General features: G+C 48.4%; 1 protein-coding gene across 1 annotated transcript; it reads left to right on the forward strand.

The window, feature by feature from the left end:
• Positions 1–1,042: 1,042 nt before the first annotated feature.
• On the forward strand, positions 1,043–8,398 carry rhogd (ras homolog gene family, member Gd). Its single transcript, XM_064328275.1, has 2 exons — positions 1,043–1,170; positions 3,218–8,398. The coding sequence occupies exon 2, from the start codon at positions 3,247–3,249 to the stop codon at positions 3,820–3,822; it is 576 nt and encodes a 191-aa protein (XP_064184345.1). The 5' UTR covers positions 1,043–1,170; positions 3,218–3,246; the 3' UTR covers positions 3,823–8,398.
• Positions 8,399–14,031: the final 5,633 nt, after the last annotated feature.

Consider the following 14,031-nt stretch of genomic DNA (forward strand, 5'->3'; position numbering starts at 1 on the left):
GGGAAAAGCAATAAACTGGAGCCTCTTTGTTTTCAAGTGTCTTTGGTTATAGGTCGCTGGGTGCGTATGTACAAGCATCTGCATGTGTGTGGGTGACGCTGGAAAGTTTCTGGCTGTGTGTTAAGTATGCAAATCACTTTTCACGCCTCGATAACAAAAGCCACCATTTCCTTTTATGTGAACACTGATTGAAAGCTTCTGTGTGGGAAGGGGCTATCAGTTTCAGCTCACCTGCAAAAGGAGCGGCAGAGTGGAATGTGAGGAAATCACCACCTTCAGGATGGAACATGCCCATCTGTCTGTGGTCCTGAGAATCAGATGAACTCTCACAGCAGTTAACTGAACCCTGGAGACTGGTATTCTGTATAATCTCAGCAGAAGGGCAGTGGCACAGCATAGCAATTAATGTTCAGAAACTGTTGCGTGGAGGTCATGCATATCTCCATTGTTTAATCACGCAGTATCTTCTTTGCTACACAAAAACCAATCTCAGATACTCCCATTTTGACTGTCTCAACCACCTTTATGTCTTGTACAGTTAGGTTACCTGACCTTTCTTATATGTTATCCTCTGTATCAATCACAATTTAGTTATAAAGCACAGAAAGTGAAAACATTGTAAGTTTTTAAGTATCTCTTTCCAAACGAACTTCTTTTTGCTTCTCAGTTCTCAGTCTCAAAAGTAGTAAAACTGGTCATTTTTGGATTGTTTGACGAACTTCAGTCTTTACTTTATGGTCAACAATGACACCTGGCGGTACCATGCAGAACGCGCGACTGAAATCGGAAATATGGCCATCCTAGCGATAAAGAACTTATAGAAACTTAAAAAATGCAATTTACCTCTACTGGTAGACTATATTTCTGTACACCACTTCCTTATTGCGTTATCATACCTTTTTAAATCGTCGTTATAATCATGTTATCCGCGGTTGTCAGAAGTTAAATCACGCAGAGTGCAACAAATTCCGTCAACAATTCATTTTCTTCTTGCACATAGTTTTTTGACTGTGTCCTTTCCAGTCGCTCTGCTTAAAAAAATACTACATTTTCCAGAGTTCTCTGCGTCACATCAAGTCATGCGTAGTCACTATTTGGGACAGCTCCCCGGATGCGGTTCTGTCTGGTCTGACTGAACGAAGCTAGAGAGCGCGAGTCCCAAGTGAGGCGGTGAGACAGTTAAACTTTACTTTATTTGCTAATATTATATGTTTTATGTAGCAATGTGTTTTTACTTCTGTCGATTTCTGAAGTTTGTATTATGTGCTGTTTTACTTCTCTCTGAGTTATACATTCAAAAAAGAAACTTTTAAAATCACAAATCACTTCACCTAGCTTGCTAGCCAACGTAACGTTAGCTATTTTCCTATGAGATCGCTAGCTAGGCAACGTTACTTAGCGCTTGCCAGCTTCTAAGCTTACTAGCTAGCTATCTTGGCTAACTAGTCTCCAAAATATTAGCTTGCTAGCTATCTAGCGCTAGCTATCAGGTCCGGTTACCCAGCTATTTCGCTTTGGTTACAGTGATACTAGTTAATTGAACAACTTGCTACAGTTAATCGACAATCGGTAACCGTTAGCTAACGTTTGCTAGCTAAGGCGTTTCCAGATTGTTAGATAGCAACTTTCGGTTTATTCAAAGAAGCTGGTGAACCCGCCGAGCCTCTAATGCTGTGATTAGCTCGCTAACGTTAGCCAAATAGGCAGTAACACCGCTACAACTGTTTCATACGAAATATTATCTAGCTAGTCAGCTGATGTTACTTGGCCGAAAATCTCATTAATTTAGCTGTCTTAACACACCGACAGTAAAAACAACTCTGATGGCATTTTCTTGTGTTGTTGAAGTCCATATTTTCTGAAATGTTCTGGCTAGACAGCCAGCTAACGTTAGCTAATATAAATCCTCGGTCTTAACGAACGTTAGCTAACCAGCGTTATTGCTTCAGTAATTTATCACAAATTTTAATCTTAGGGTCGTTTAACTAAAGGTAGCTCTAAACCCTGCAGTGTAGATTGCCGTTATCAAAATCATTTAGAAATCCATTGTTACATTGTTAGACTTTCCCGGGACTTGTAATATTGTAGCGTTAACACAAGGGAACGCTGAGGCGTAAACTTTGTGTGAAAGAGCAAGACTCAACTAGTAAGTAAACTAACAACTTGTCAAAAGCTTACTGACAGTGGCGGCTTGAAAAAATGGTAGTAGCATTGCTTAAGGTGACTGGCTGAAACGACTGAAATTTTGCACGTATAAATATTAAACTTTTCTACGTTGTAGTCCTGTTATGATTAACCTGGTAACAAACACAAGTTGTTATTTGGTTGTTGCAAGGTTTAATTGGTAAACTTTATATCCAAATATAATATTTGTGTATTGGGAATAGCACAACTTGGTTAAGAAAACAATAAGTCAAAGGGGTTTATTGCGGGGTTTAGTGGTTCCCTAATTTATGTGCCCCGTTTAAGATTTCTGTAAATTATAGATGATGTGTCAGACATGACTGCTGTTTTCCATGAATAATTGACTCTGTTTTGGAGAAATTGCATGTGCATTAGAATGGTGATAGTCAACTCTGGCCCCTGGAGATTCTTCTCTGTATACTGCCAGTTGAAGTGATTTCCTTAAAAAAAACCAAGTCCGTCTAGAAAGTTCTCTTAAAAATAGCTTTAGCACCTAGTGGCCCATTGAGGAGAGCTGTGAAGGATTGGAAATCATTCTGCTCATTTGTAGCAGAAGTTTTACTAAGGCTAGTCGAGGTCTCTCCCATGATCCATGTTCCCCTGAGCAACTTGGGCAACTTTTTAAATAGTTTTTATTATTTATTTATTATTATTATTATTTTTTTTTACAAAGTAATTATTTTATACAGCAATGCAGGTTAAGTACCTGCATCAAAGGTTCAACGGCAGTGTCCTACCTGGGAATCGAACATGCAGCCGTTGGGTTACGAGGTCAGGTCCTTAAACATCATATGCCAGGTCATTGCACATGACACTCGTCCCTTCCAATGAAACGGTGCCGGTCCATTGAAGTGCACTGCGCTGGTCTATTAAAGAGCGCTGTGCTGGTTCATTAAAGACTGATGTGCTGGCCTATTGAAGAGCACTGTGCTGGCCTGTTGAAGAGCACTGTGCCGGCCTGTTTGCAGGCATTTTGTTTGCTGTTGGCTTCCACAGGCTGACCCCCCCCCCCCCCCCTCTCTGTCCTCCCCAGGTGCTGCTGTCTGTGTGGATGCAGGAAGGATGCAGACAATAAAGTGTGTGGTGGTGGGGGACGGGGCGGTGGGCAAGACCTGCCTGCTCATCTCCTACACGACCAACGCCTTCCCCGAAGAGTACATCCCCACCGTCTTCGACAACTACAGCGCGCAGATGAGCGTGGACGGGCGCACGGTCAGCCTCAACCTGTGGGACACGGCGGGCCAGGAGGAGTACGACCGGCTGCGCACGCTCTCCTACCCGCAGACCAACGTCTTCATCATCTGCTTCAGCATCGGGAGCCCCTCCTCGCACGCCAACGTGCGGCACAAGTGGCACCCCGAGGTGTCGCACCACTGCCCCAGCGTGCCCGTCCTGCTGGTGGGCACCAAGCGGGACCTGCGGTCCGACGGCGAGACGGTGAAGAAGCTGAAGGAGCAGGGCCTGGCCCCCACCACGCCGCAGCAGGGCAGCTCGCTGGCCAAGCAGATCGGCGCCGTCAAGTACATGGAGTGCTCGGCGCTGCTGCAGGAGAACGTGCGGGAGGTGTTCGCCGAGGCCGTGCGCGCCGTGCTCTACCCCGCCGCCAAGAAGAACCCCAAGAAGTGCGTGCTCTTATAGTGCGGGGACGGGGGGAGGACGGGGAGCGCGCTCACCCGCGGGGACACGGACACCGGGCCGGAGGCGCCGTTCCCGCGGCTACCGGCGCCTCCGCGCTGCCGCCGCCATATACGCTTTCGTTTAGCTCTTCTCTCGCTCGCTTTTTTTCTGCCCCTTCGAACACCCCCCCCCCCCGATTGTCCTTCATTTCTTTTCTTCTGGGGTTTTTTTTTCCAAACTGAAAGCCAAAGTAAAGATGCCACAACGGAGGGGCTTCTCCTTATGCACCACCCTGCTATGTTCAAGTCCTTTATATTGCCCCACCCCCCCCCCCCCCACCATTACAGCCTCCCTGCCCTGTCCTCCTTTCCTTCAGCCTTATCTTTTAGGGTTGTTGCATTGTATCGCTGTGGACTGAACCAGGTGAAAGGGAGGTGGCATTTAAGAAATGCAAGAAAATGGCCCTGCATGCAAAATGAGATGAACAGCTTATGATTTGCCAAAAAAATCTAAATAACCCACCTGACAGAAATCACTTCCTGTATTTCCTGTGGAGCCTACCAGGTGTTAAGTGCCGAATGGGAGTGATGATCTGTCGCTCCTCTCTCTCTCTCACCTTTGACCCCCCCCACCCACCTCCTCCTGCCGTCTTGCTCCACGCCTCTCCTTTGGAGACGGGGAGACGGAAGGGACACAAGGGACCGGGTCTGTGGCCTTAGCTCCGCGACGGGGCTCATCTTAAGACGTCTGCGTCCGAGAGCCCCTTCAGGGAGCGGCCTAAAGTCCCGCGCGCCTCCTGTGCGCTCCGGCCGCAGTAAGGCCCGGGGTCACCGAGGAGCCGCTGGACCCCGAAAAAGTGTCCAAAGTTGTGAATCGGCCCTCTGGTCACGTCGATTTCAAAAAAGCCTGACCGCCTCAATGGGGGAGTCAGCCCATCCCGTGGAGCGAATCCTTTTCTCCTGTCAAAACGACGCCTCGCTGACCAGATCATGGAACAGGACTTCCTGTGTGTCCCTCAGCCAAACGGGACAGTGCCAGGATTACATCAGCCTGACTCCACCCCCCCCCCCCCCTCCCCATCACCACCGAGCCAGCCAATAAGCCACAAGCTCCTCTTCACTTTTTTTTAACTCTCCCAGCAGAAGGCCGGGTTTGCCATAACGTGTCCGGTAGCCGCAGAGCAAACAAGCGTCTGCACCGCCCTGGATAAACGACTGACCCGGCCCTGAGGTGCTGCAGCCACGTGTTCCGCAGTTAAGCAACTTAACTTATGTTAAGTGTCACGTCACATGTCTTGACTTTTAAAATTCCTTCATGTCAAAGCTTCCCCCCCCTTGTATCCAAAGTGACCTATAACAACAAAGAATAGTAATTATGACTGGAATGGGTGTCCCAGTGTGGTTCTGTTGAACTGCATCGAGGGGAATCTTAAGAGCGCCTCGGCCAGAATCTTTCCCTTTAAACCGCCATGATTGTGCTGCAGATTTTTATCTTTCGGGCCGATGAACCACGGGCGAAAATCCATTCTGTTTTCCGTGCTCCTTGAGGTTCCCGGTTGATGACTGTTCTTCGCACATCGGGACTCTCTGTGCCTTCGCGCCCGCTTACCGTATTGATGTTTGTGTCGGAGGGACTCTGCCGTACAGTGAATTTTAAACATTAAGTGGCTCTGTTGATTCCTGTTCACCTTCAGTGCCTGTTTTTAATAGGTTCTTGGTTTACTTTCCTCACACACTATGTAGCTCCATAAAATTTATGGTCCTTTTTAACCCCCATTCCGTTTTTTTTCCCCCCCCCCGAGGATCGGCGAATGTTGAAGTGCGTGAGTCTGCTAAATGGACCCTGACTGGCGATTGGTCGCCAGGCGGTTGCTGCGTGAGGGCAGTTGGCTGGCAGGCATCGCCTGCGTGAAAGTGATTCGCTGTGTCAAAAATGATAGAGCTTTTGAGTCCTGTTGGCTGTGGTATGGCGTTGATACCTTTTGCGTATGTGTGAGTGTGGGTGTGTGAGGTGGGGGAGGGGGTGTTTATGTGGCGGACTTGCATTGGTCTGGTTATTATCCATAACTGCAGGGGGTGAACGGCCGTACAGCCACTCTGACTGCACCGTAAGCAGGATTTGAGAGAGAGAGGTCCAGGAACCTCCTTGGCTGAGAATGGCCCCGGGCTCTGAAACCGCCCAGCTAAAAGACACCCAGCTGCAAAGGGCGGCTGCGCGTCCTCTCAGGTGTTGACAGAAAGTCTTAACGACTACCCTCCCCGCGGCCCGGCCACCTGAGTCAGGACGCCGAGCGCCAGCCGGCCGCCGCCGCCGCCACCGCTAGCGCGACGCCGGCTTTGGGCGGCTCAGACGGATTAGCGGGCGCGCGGAGCGGCGCTCTGTTTACTCCCCGGAGCGCCTCTGCGTGTCACCCCCTCCGCCGCGCGGTCCGACGACGCCACGCCCTCTAGTGGTCAACTTTTACGGCAGACCGAGGCCAGATACTTTCTACTTTTTTTTTTCTTTTTTCTTCTCGTGTTTTATTTGTGTCTTGCCGGTTCGACTGTTTTAATATCGAATGTATGTATCTACAAATTTATAAAGCCAAAAGAAAGGAAAGAAAGAAAAGCTAATAAAAAAAATGAACGGGAGAGTTAATACGTAAAGATATGTCTTCCCTTCGATCCGTAAGCCGTTCACACCTAAGCACCAGCCACGTTTGCATCATACTCGCCAGGACAGATGCGTCGGACGCGTCTGTGAACCACTTCATGTGCAAGTACCGGATCGATGGCCGTCCGGCGCGACAGGCCGCGACTGCCTGATTTGGAACGCGGCGCTCGGATCGCCCCCGGGAAGGTTTCGCTGTCCCGATGCCAGGCTGCACGGAAGCCAGAGCCTCCCTGCCTCTGCTCCTGCCAGCCTGCTGATTGGCCAGTTAGCGTTTGTTTTTTTTTTTATACGGTCCCTAATCGATATGCGTGCTGCACACCTGAATCCCATTAAGACTGTGTTCTTATGACCTGTTATTGCTTTTAGTCCGGTTCTTCTTTAAGCAGGCGCATGTGATCGATGTGATGTTATTTACAGATTCAAATCATGGCAGCGGTTGTAGTATTTTATGTATTTTCCTTTAGTTTAAGTGGCCACCGCGTGAGTGTTTTAAAATGTTCAGGTTGTCAGACGATTGTTACTCCATTGAGGGTGGCTTGTATTAAACAAAATGCAGGTTCCTGCTATCAGGCAGTTCAGGGCAGCCCCTTACAGACAGTTGTAATCAGCAGACCTGCGGCACCATTTTAAGAGGTCTGCTTTCATCAGTGCCTGCCATTTTGGAAGTGCCTTTATATCTTTTCATATTTTTTCTGCTTGTTTTTATTTTCAGACCTTATTTGTCAAGGCACAGCCAAAGAGTAACCTGAGGTGCTCATTTCTCCTTTAACTGCGCCTCACCTGCGCGTTACGTCTGTCGATCTCTCCGAACGCCGCGCTTGCTGATGTTTTCGCGGCGTGGGCTTGAGCCGCGTGCTGACCGCAGCGCGACCGTGACCGTGACCGATCTGCGGCGACCCCTCGGCGCCCGCCACCCGACGACGAGGCGTCTGAGCACGCGAGCCTCGTCGGCGCCCCCTACAGTTTCCTCTGTCGCAACATTCTTTTTTTCTGCCCGCATTCGCCTTAAGACCATAGGAGCTGCTCATATGACTCTCCCGTTATAACTGACAAATATTGACAACACATAAACACGCTTTACTGAGATTTAAAATTGTCGGGTTTTTTTTATTTTTTATTACGTTGCCCGTCACATGGATTGCAGATGACTGACAGCTCGCCTTTACAGACCTGTTTAAGGTCGTGCACTCGCATCTCGAATTTGAAAGGTGGTTTGGTTTGCTTTGCTTTTTTTTCAGTCATGTTACAGAAACCATAGCCACAGGCGGAAGTGCACGAGTGTGCTAAGTCAGCCTGTCGGTTAGGGAAATGTTTCAAAGGCCACGGTTGTTGACTGAATGAAGCCGCGTCCGCTTCCCGAAAACAAGGAAGCAGGAACTGATCGAGTGTAAACTTGCGCCTAATGGTATTTTATCAGCTGTTCCGGATCTGTGCTTTTTAATCTTCACAGGCATTTGAGACGGTGCTGGGGATGTATCGTAAATCACGTAATGCAAAGGGACAGAGTGGGGGGGACATTACATGCATTTCTGCTAGGGAGCCGGTAAGCAGGGCTTCTCTGTGTTTTTGGTACATTTGGATTAAGGGTGCTGAAATATGTGGACGTGCCTGCCCTGCCACAAAATAGCATATTATCTGCATGTGCCGGTGTGCAAAGTCAACTCTGTTCCAATGTTGGTTAACCAAACTGGTGGTTTGTTTCTCTGTTTTTCCCTGATGTCACTGTGGTATGCTGTCAGAACTCAGCAGAGGACTGGGAGCCGCAGCCAGCAGTGCCCGTCTCGCAATGGTGTGTGGTACTAAATTTATACACTGGGAACTTGATTTGTAGGAATTGTTTTGTCTTTTTTTTTTTATTTTTTATATATAACAAACATATTTGTATAAAAGAACTAACAGTGGAAATGATTTTTAAATTATGCTAAATAAAATTGTGACAAATGAAGCGTGGGCTGGCCTCCGGGTTTGTCCTAGGTTCGCGTCGCGGTCGAGAGCGGGTGTTTCTGAGAATGTGAACGTGCGTGCGTCATCCTCCACAGTTTCAGAGCTGAGCGTTCACTGGGCTGTTTGAGCAGCTCAGATCGGACGGAAACTGTGAGAACGCTTAGCCTAGCCGGCGTAGGACGCTGACACCGCTTGACTGGCGTCCTGGCTGGGTCGGGGCTAAGCGTTGATTTAGCCCGCTCATAACACCGCTCTGCGGGCCTGACGAGCACGAGCCCACTCAGCGGGGATTCAAAATGATTCATCCAAAACCGTTTCTTCTCTTTAACAGACGCGGGTTGCATAACCTGCCGGCACGTTGTTGCGGTGGGCGGGGGTAGAGCAAACGCCCTAACCCCCCAGCGAGCAGCTGCGAGAACGTGCTTCCGCTCCGCCCGCGCGCAAGCCACTACAAAGGGCCCGGGAGCCTGCGCGGCCCGACCTGCAGGCCCCGCCGCGCTCGGTGCTCACTGAGCTGACGCACCGCGGAAAGGTTAGCGGTTAGCGCCCGCGCACTGGGCCGGAGCGTTTTGCCCCAAAAGGAGAATGACGTGTGTTACGTTCTACATTCAGGGTGCGGTCTCAGTCTGATGGCTGTGCTCCAGAAGTTTGTTGAACGGTCCTGTTTCATCCTTTCCGAAGCCCTGCGTTTTAACATTGGAGTAACTCTGGTCATCGTAGCACTTTCAATAAGCTTAAGGTGTACTAATAATGATACTTATATTAAATCCAGTCCTCAAGAGAAATCTGACCTGCCATTTTTAGACAGCAAAGACGGCCTGGAGGAGTTACGCTCACAGACGTCCTCATTAATAGCTTAGCGGGTGCTGTGCGGACTTGTCCAGCCCCGCCGGTTAGCATCTGGCACAAGAAGTCACCGTTCCCTTTGGACTGACGTTCACACCTTCGGTGTTTCGTATGACCTTTTGACCTTTGGAGTAAAACAATATTTATTTCTACAGAATCTTGTTATTGTTTCTCTGCTTGTTTAAATGTTTGAATCTCTTCAAAGCAGTTGTTTTAAAGTTCAGGTCTAACTGCCCTCAAAAAAAACATGGGGTATTTAAATTTTAATTGTGTGTGCGCGTTTACAATTGCAATGAATAAGTAACTTGTCCATTTCACACTTCAAATGCTTCTTTATCACTTTGAACCACCAGGTGGCGATAAAAGATCACCTTTTTATATTTTTGTGTACAAAAGAGAGACTGTTGCATGCAATTAGGATGAAGCTGCAGCATGTTTGCCCTTGCTAATCATGATTCTGCGTTAGTCCAAGAGTCATTGCTCACAGTGATGGCTCCAGATGACTTTCATCAATCCAGAAAGTTTAAAAAAAAATCGATGGACACCTAATGCTGAAAAATATGTATGACCTTTGAATGCTGTTTCGATTGCGGATGAGAGATTCTCTGCTTTAATTTTAATATCAGTCTTGTTTTCATTAGAGCTGCGGTAAAAGAAGCCCTGCTTTGATTATATTGAGGGGGTTCTTGAAACAGACACACACAGATGTTAAGTTCGTTTTGACCCCTCATTTATTACAAGGCTCCTGCTCCGATTCAGTGCTGCGTGAGGATGTGCACAAAGTGTCGGCGTGCGGCTACGTGTTCTGATAAACACGAGGGGGGGTGCGCCTTGCACGGGGTCAATCAGGGTAGCACGTAGACCCACAGAAGCCTGCGAAGAAGACCCCCCCCCCCCTCCTGAAATACGGGTCTCTCCTCTGTAAGCCTGCTGCGCTGGAGTCTGATGTGAAAGCAAACATCCGTTGCAGTGCCGACGGTTTACTGAAGGGAAATTGCACGTAACAGCCACTGCAGATGTTATCCAGGCTGACGCGCTTCGCCGAGCCGACGACCCCAGCCTCCCAGCTCAGCGCGAGGGCGAGGGCGCTCTCTGGTTTGCCGCGCCGTCGAGGGTAAACACAGGTTTATCACGCATGGGAGGGTGTCTGTACACAAGTCAGACCGTCCTTTTAGGTGAGTTGTGTGTTTGGATTCAAAAGACCTCCTGCCAGTATTGCCATCAGGCTGTGAATCATTCACAGACACCAAAAAAATCTTTGGATTCATGGTAACAATTCTCCCACTCGCGCTCATTACTGTATCACCGTACTCCACCGAGCAGGAGCGGACGGTAAAGAGTCATATCAGGTCATGGGTTTCATGCAAGCTTCTGCTCTTAAATATTTAAGAAGCCCAATCATTTACGCGATCGAACAATGGAACTGAACGCCCTTACGAGCTGTTGAACGAGAGGTGAGATTCAAAGTGTTCTTGCATGAAAGGCAGTGCGGTGATCTGTCTGTGAGTGAACCGGTGTTGGTGCACTCTGCCAGTGACCTGGCTGAGTGAGGCTGAACGGAAAGCCCGGCTGCACCCTGGCCCTGCAGGGGCAGAGCTTGCTGCTCGCGAAACAGAGTGCGCCCGTCCCCGGAGGCGCGTCTACGCGCACGGCGCGGGACACGCGCGGGTCCCAGCTCCCCTTCCACGTGGGGCTGCTTCTGCCTCTCATCCCCTGGCTCGTTGTCCCTCCTGCATCCAACAGAGAGCGGAGCAGAGCGGAGGGAGGGAGCAAGGGAGAGAGAGAGAGAGAGAGAGAGAGGGCGCTTCTCCACGAAGCTGCCCTGAGCGAGGATCCTCTGAAATAAGGGGACGAGATAAAGAGGGGCCTTGAATTAAAAGTTGGCCCGCAGCTAAAATCAAAAAGAGAATTTTCCTCTCCGCTTTCAAATCTTTCTGTTTTTTTTTTTTTTTTCTCCACTGGATTACAAAGAGGACGCCTCTCGCGCAGCGAAGGGAGAGTGTGCCAATGTCCTGAGGCCAAGTTTGTTCTGTCAACCTGCTTTATTCAGAGAGAGAGAGGGAGAATGGGAAGAGGAGGGAATGAGAGGAGCAATGCAGAGAGAAGAGAAGATGGTGGGTGAAAGAAGGGAGGTGGAAGGAGGAGTGGGAAGGGATTATGACAGTGAGAGGGGGATGCGAGAATGGGGAAAGTGGGGAGAGGGAAGGAAAACGGAAGGAAGGAGGGGAGAAATGGAAGGAGTGTGCGGTGGCAGAAGGAGCGGGGCGAGAGTAGGAGAGGGTGAAGGAGCCGCCTTGCTTATTCAGCAGAGTTGGGGGTATAATCAACAGGTCAGCGGTATAAATTAGCAGCGCATTAATATTCCAGTCAGCCCCGGGCCTGGCCCCCTGAGCCTCAGTCATTAATAGCGCAGGTGGAGAAGCGGAGGTGATGGAGAGAGAGGTGCACTCTGGTTAATCATGAAGAGGCACTGAGTGGCAGGACTGGGTGCTGTCCTCAGCATGCTGATGAAACAAAAGAGAGGGAGAGAGGGTCTGTGCAGGGTGCGCAGTTTCCCAAATTCAGCAAGCTTTTATGGAAAACAGGCTGTTGTGGGTCTCGTTGCTTCATGCTGTGTTGATGGAGTGGTTTCATATTGAAGGGTGATGTCTCTGGATGGAATACACTTATGTTATCAGTCCATAAAGGTGTTATGTGTCTGGTTTTTAACAAAGAAAAATGTGTTGCGAGTGTGTGCCCAGGGAAGTGTTCTGTAAATATGTATAGTGTGCTCTGGATGAGTGTATGGTCATGTGATGTGAGTGCGTATAGAAGAAACGTGTTGTGGCTGTGTAAAAAAAATGTGTTGAGAGTGAATAGAAAAGTGTGCTGTGAGTGTGTGTGTGTGTATACAGTAGTGTGTTGAGAGTATGTAGAAGAATGTGCTGCAAGTGTGCTCAGTGTGTGTAGTAAAGTGTTCTATGAGTGTGTGTGTAAAATGTTGAGAGTGTATATAATAAAATGTACGGTGAGTATGTGTAATAAGGTGTGTTGTATATCTAGTTACGACAGAGGAGAGTGTTTTCTGCTTAATTCTCCTTCCAAGAACAGCAACTATGGATAGAGCACCACACACAGTCTGATGAACTCTGCTGCCTGACGAATGTGACGATGACGGCGCAGTTGACCAATGACAGGTTAACAAGAGCGGCGAGCGGGCTGTGGGAACGCCGCAGCGGAGCTGGCAGAGACGCGGGCAGCCCCGGGCTCCCGGGCTCCCGGCTCCTCCCCCGACCCGCCCTGCGGGGTCCACGGCGCGACTCCTGCCTGGGATCCGACAAGCCCGGGCAGCTCGGACCCCGCCCCGCTCCCTCTTCCGCCTCGGCCCAATTAGCGGCTCCGCTCGACGCCTCGGAGCTCGCTCTCTCCCCAGCCGTCAGATCGCGGGCGGGGCGCTCGAAAAGCCGAACGCCATCTCCCTCTCCCTCTCCCTCTCTGTTTGGCTTCTCCGCCTGCGTCAATCAAAAGTTTGCAGCGGCTGACAGCGAATGGCGGGGCGCTCTTTTGTGAGCTGTCAGCTTGCCGGAGCAGGAAAGGTTACGAGGCAATTTGGCGCTACTTGTAGCTCACTGACCCGTCAATCTTTCCAGAGATGTTGTGTCCTTTATGTCCGGTCCTCGTAGCAAAGCAAGAGTCGTCTGCTCGCATAACTGTTGGCTTTTTGAATGAACCTGTTCTAGAACCAGGGGCCTCATTTATAAAAATATGCTTGGATTTAAACTCAAGACCGATTCCTAAGTTGTACTTACACTTGATTTATTAAAATATCCGAGACTGAAAAAGTTGCTTATGTTGGTTTAAATCTGCATCTCACTCACCTGTGATATGCAAATCTCAAATGAACTTTCATTTGAACTCCAATAATGTGAGCACAGCCATTGATTGTACAATGGAAGTCTTGCACTTTTCATGCATAAAATTGACTATCAATTAAATGTTGTTCTTGAAGCAGACACAGCCCTCAAACATGCAGTACCTCCTGATAACCAGCAGGTGAAAAACTTAGGTCTTGTGTAGACTTTACACAGAGGTGCAATCTTATCCAAGTCACACCGGGATTTTATAAATAACTACTTAATCATGTTTTTCTGTGTAAGCCACTATTCAAGATTTAATTTCATCGTAAGACCAATTTTTAATGAGGCCCCAGCAGCATATCAATTTTTTTTTTTTTCTAGTCTCAGAATCTGGCAATGCCAGTCCCAGCACCCAGCATTGTTTAGAAGGCTCTAGGTTTAATCCAGAGTGTAAAGTGAATGAGTATTTGGCATCCTCATAAGCATAAGCATAAACACAAATCCCTCTGTCCTCTTTATGAGCGTTTATTTTGTACGGTGTGATATAAGGTATTTTACCATTATATGATTTTGTTTTTCTCCCGAAATCTCAAACAAGTGGCTGTTTTTGTTAAGAAAATGTACAGGAAAAAGTTGTCTAAAGCCTGAAGGTAAGCCTTTAAGTAATCAAGGATAAAATTCACATTTTATTTATTTATTTATTTTTATTTGTAGGTCTTTTATGCTGTGAAGGCTTGAATGAATGCAATTTCCCTGTTATTCACAATAATTCAAACAGAAGAAAAAACATATGAACACCTAGTGCTAGTTTTGCTTCGAGGTCAAAAAACAAAAAACAACCAAGCTGATAAACAGACCTGCTCTCAAAAGTGTACTCTGCGAGAACACCTGCATTTCTCACAGGCTGACATGCGCAGAGTTCATCCGAGGCGTTTGCGTTGCATGCCAAGAC

This window comes from Anguilla rostrata, chromosome 3 (genome assembly GCF_018555375.3).
Source record: "Anguilla rostrata isolate EN2019 chromosome 3, ASM1855537v3, whole genome shotgun sequence".
Lineage (NCBI taxonomy): Eukaryota > Metazoa > Chordata > Actinopteri > Anguilliformes > Anguillidae > Anguilla > Anguilla rostrata.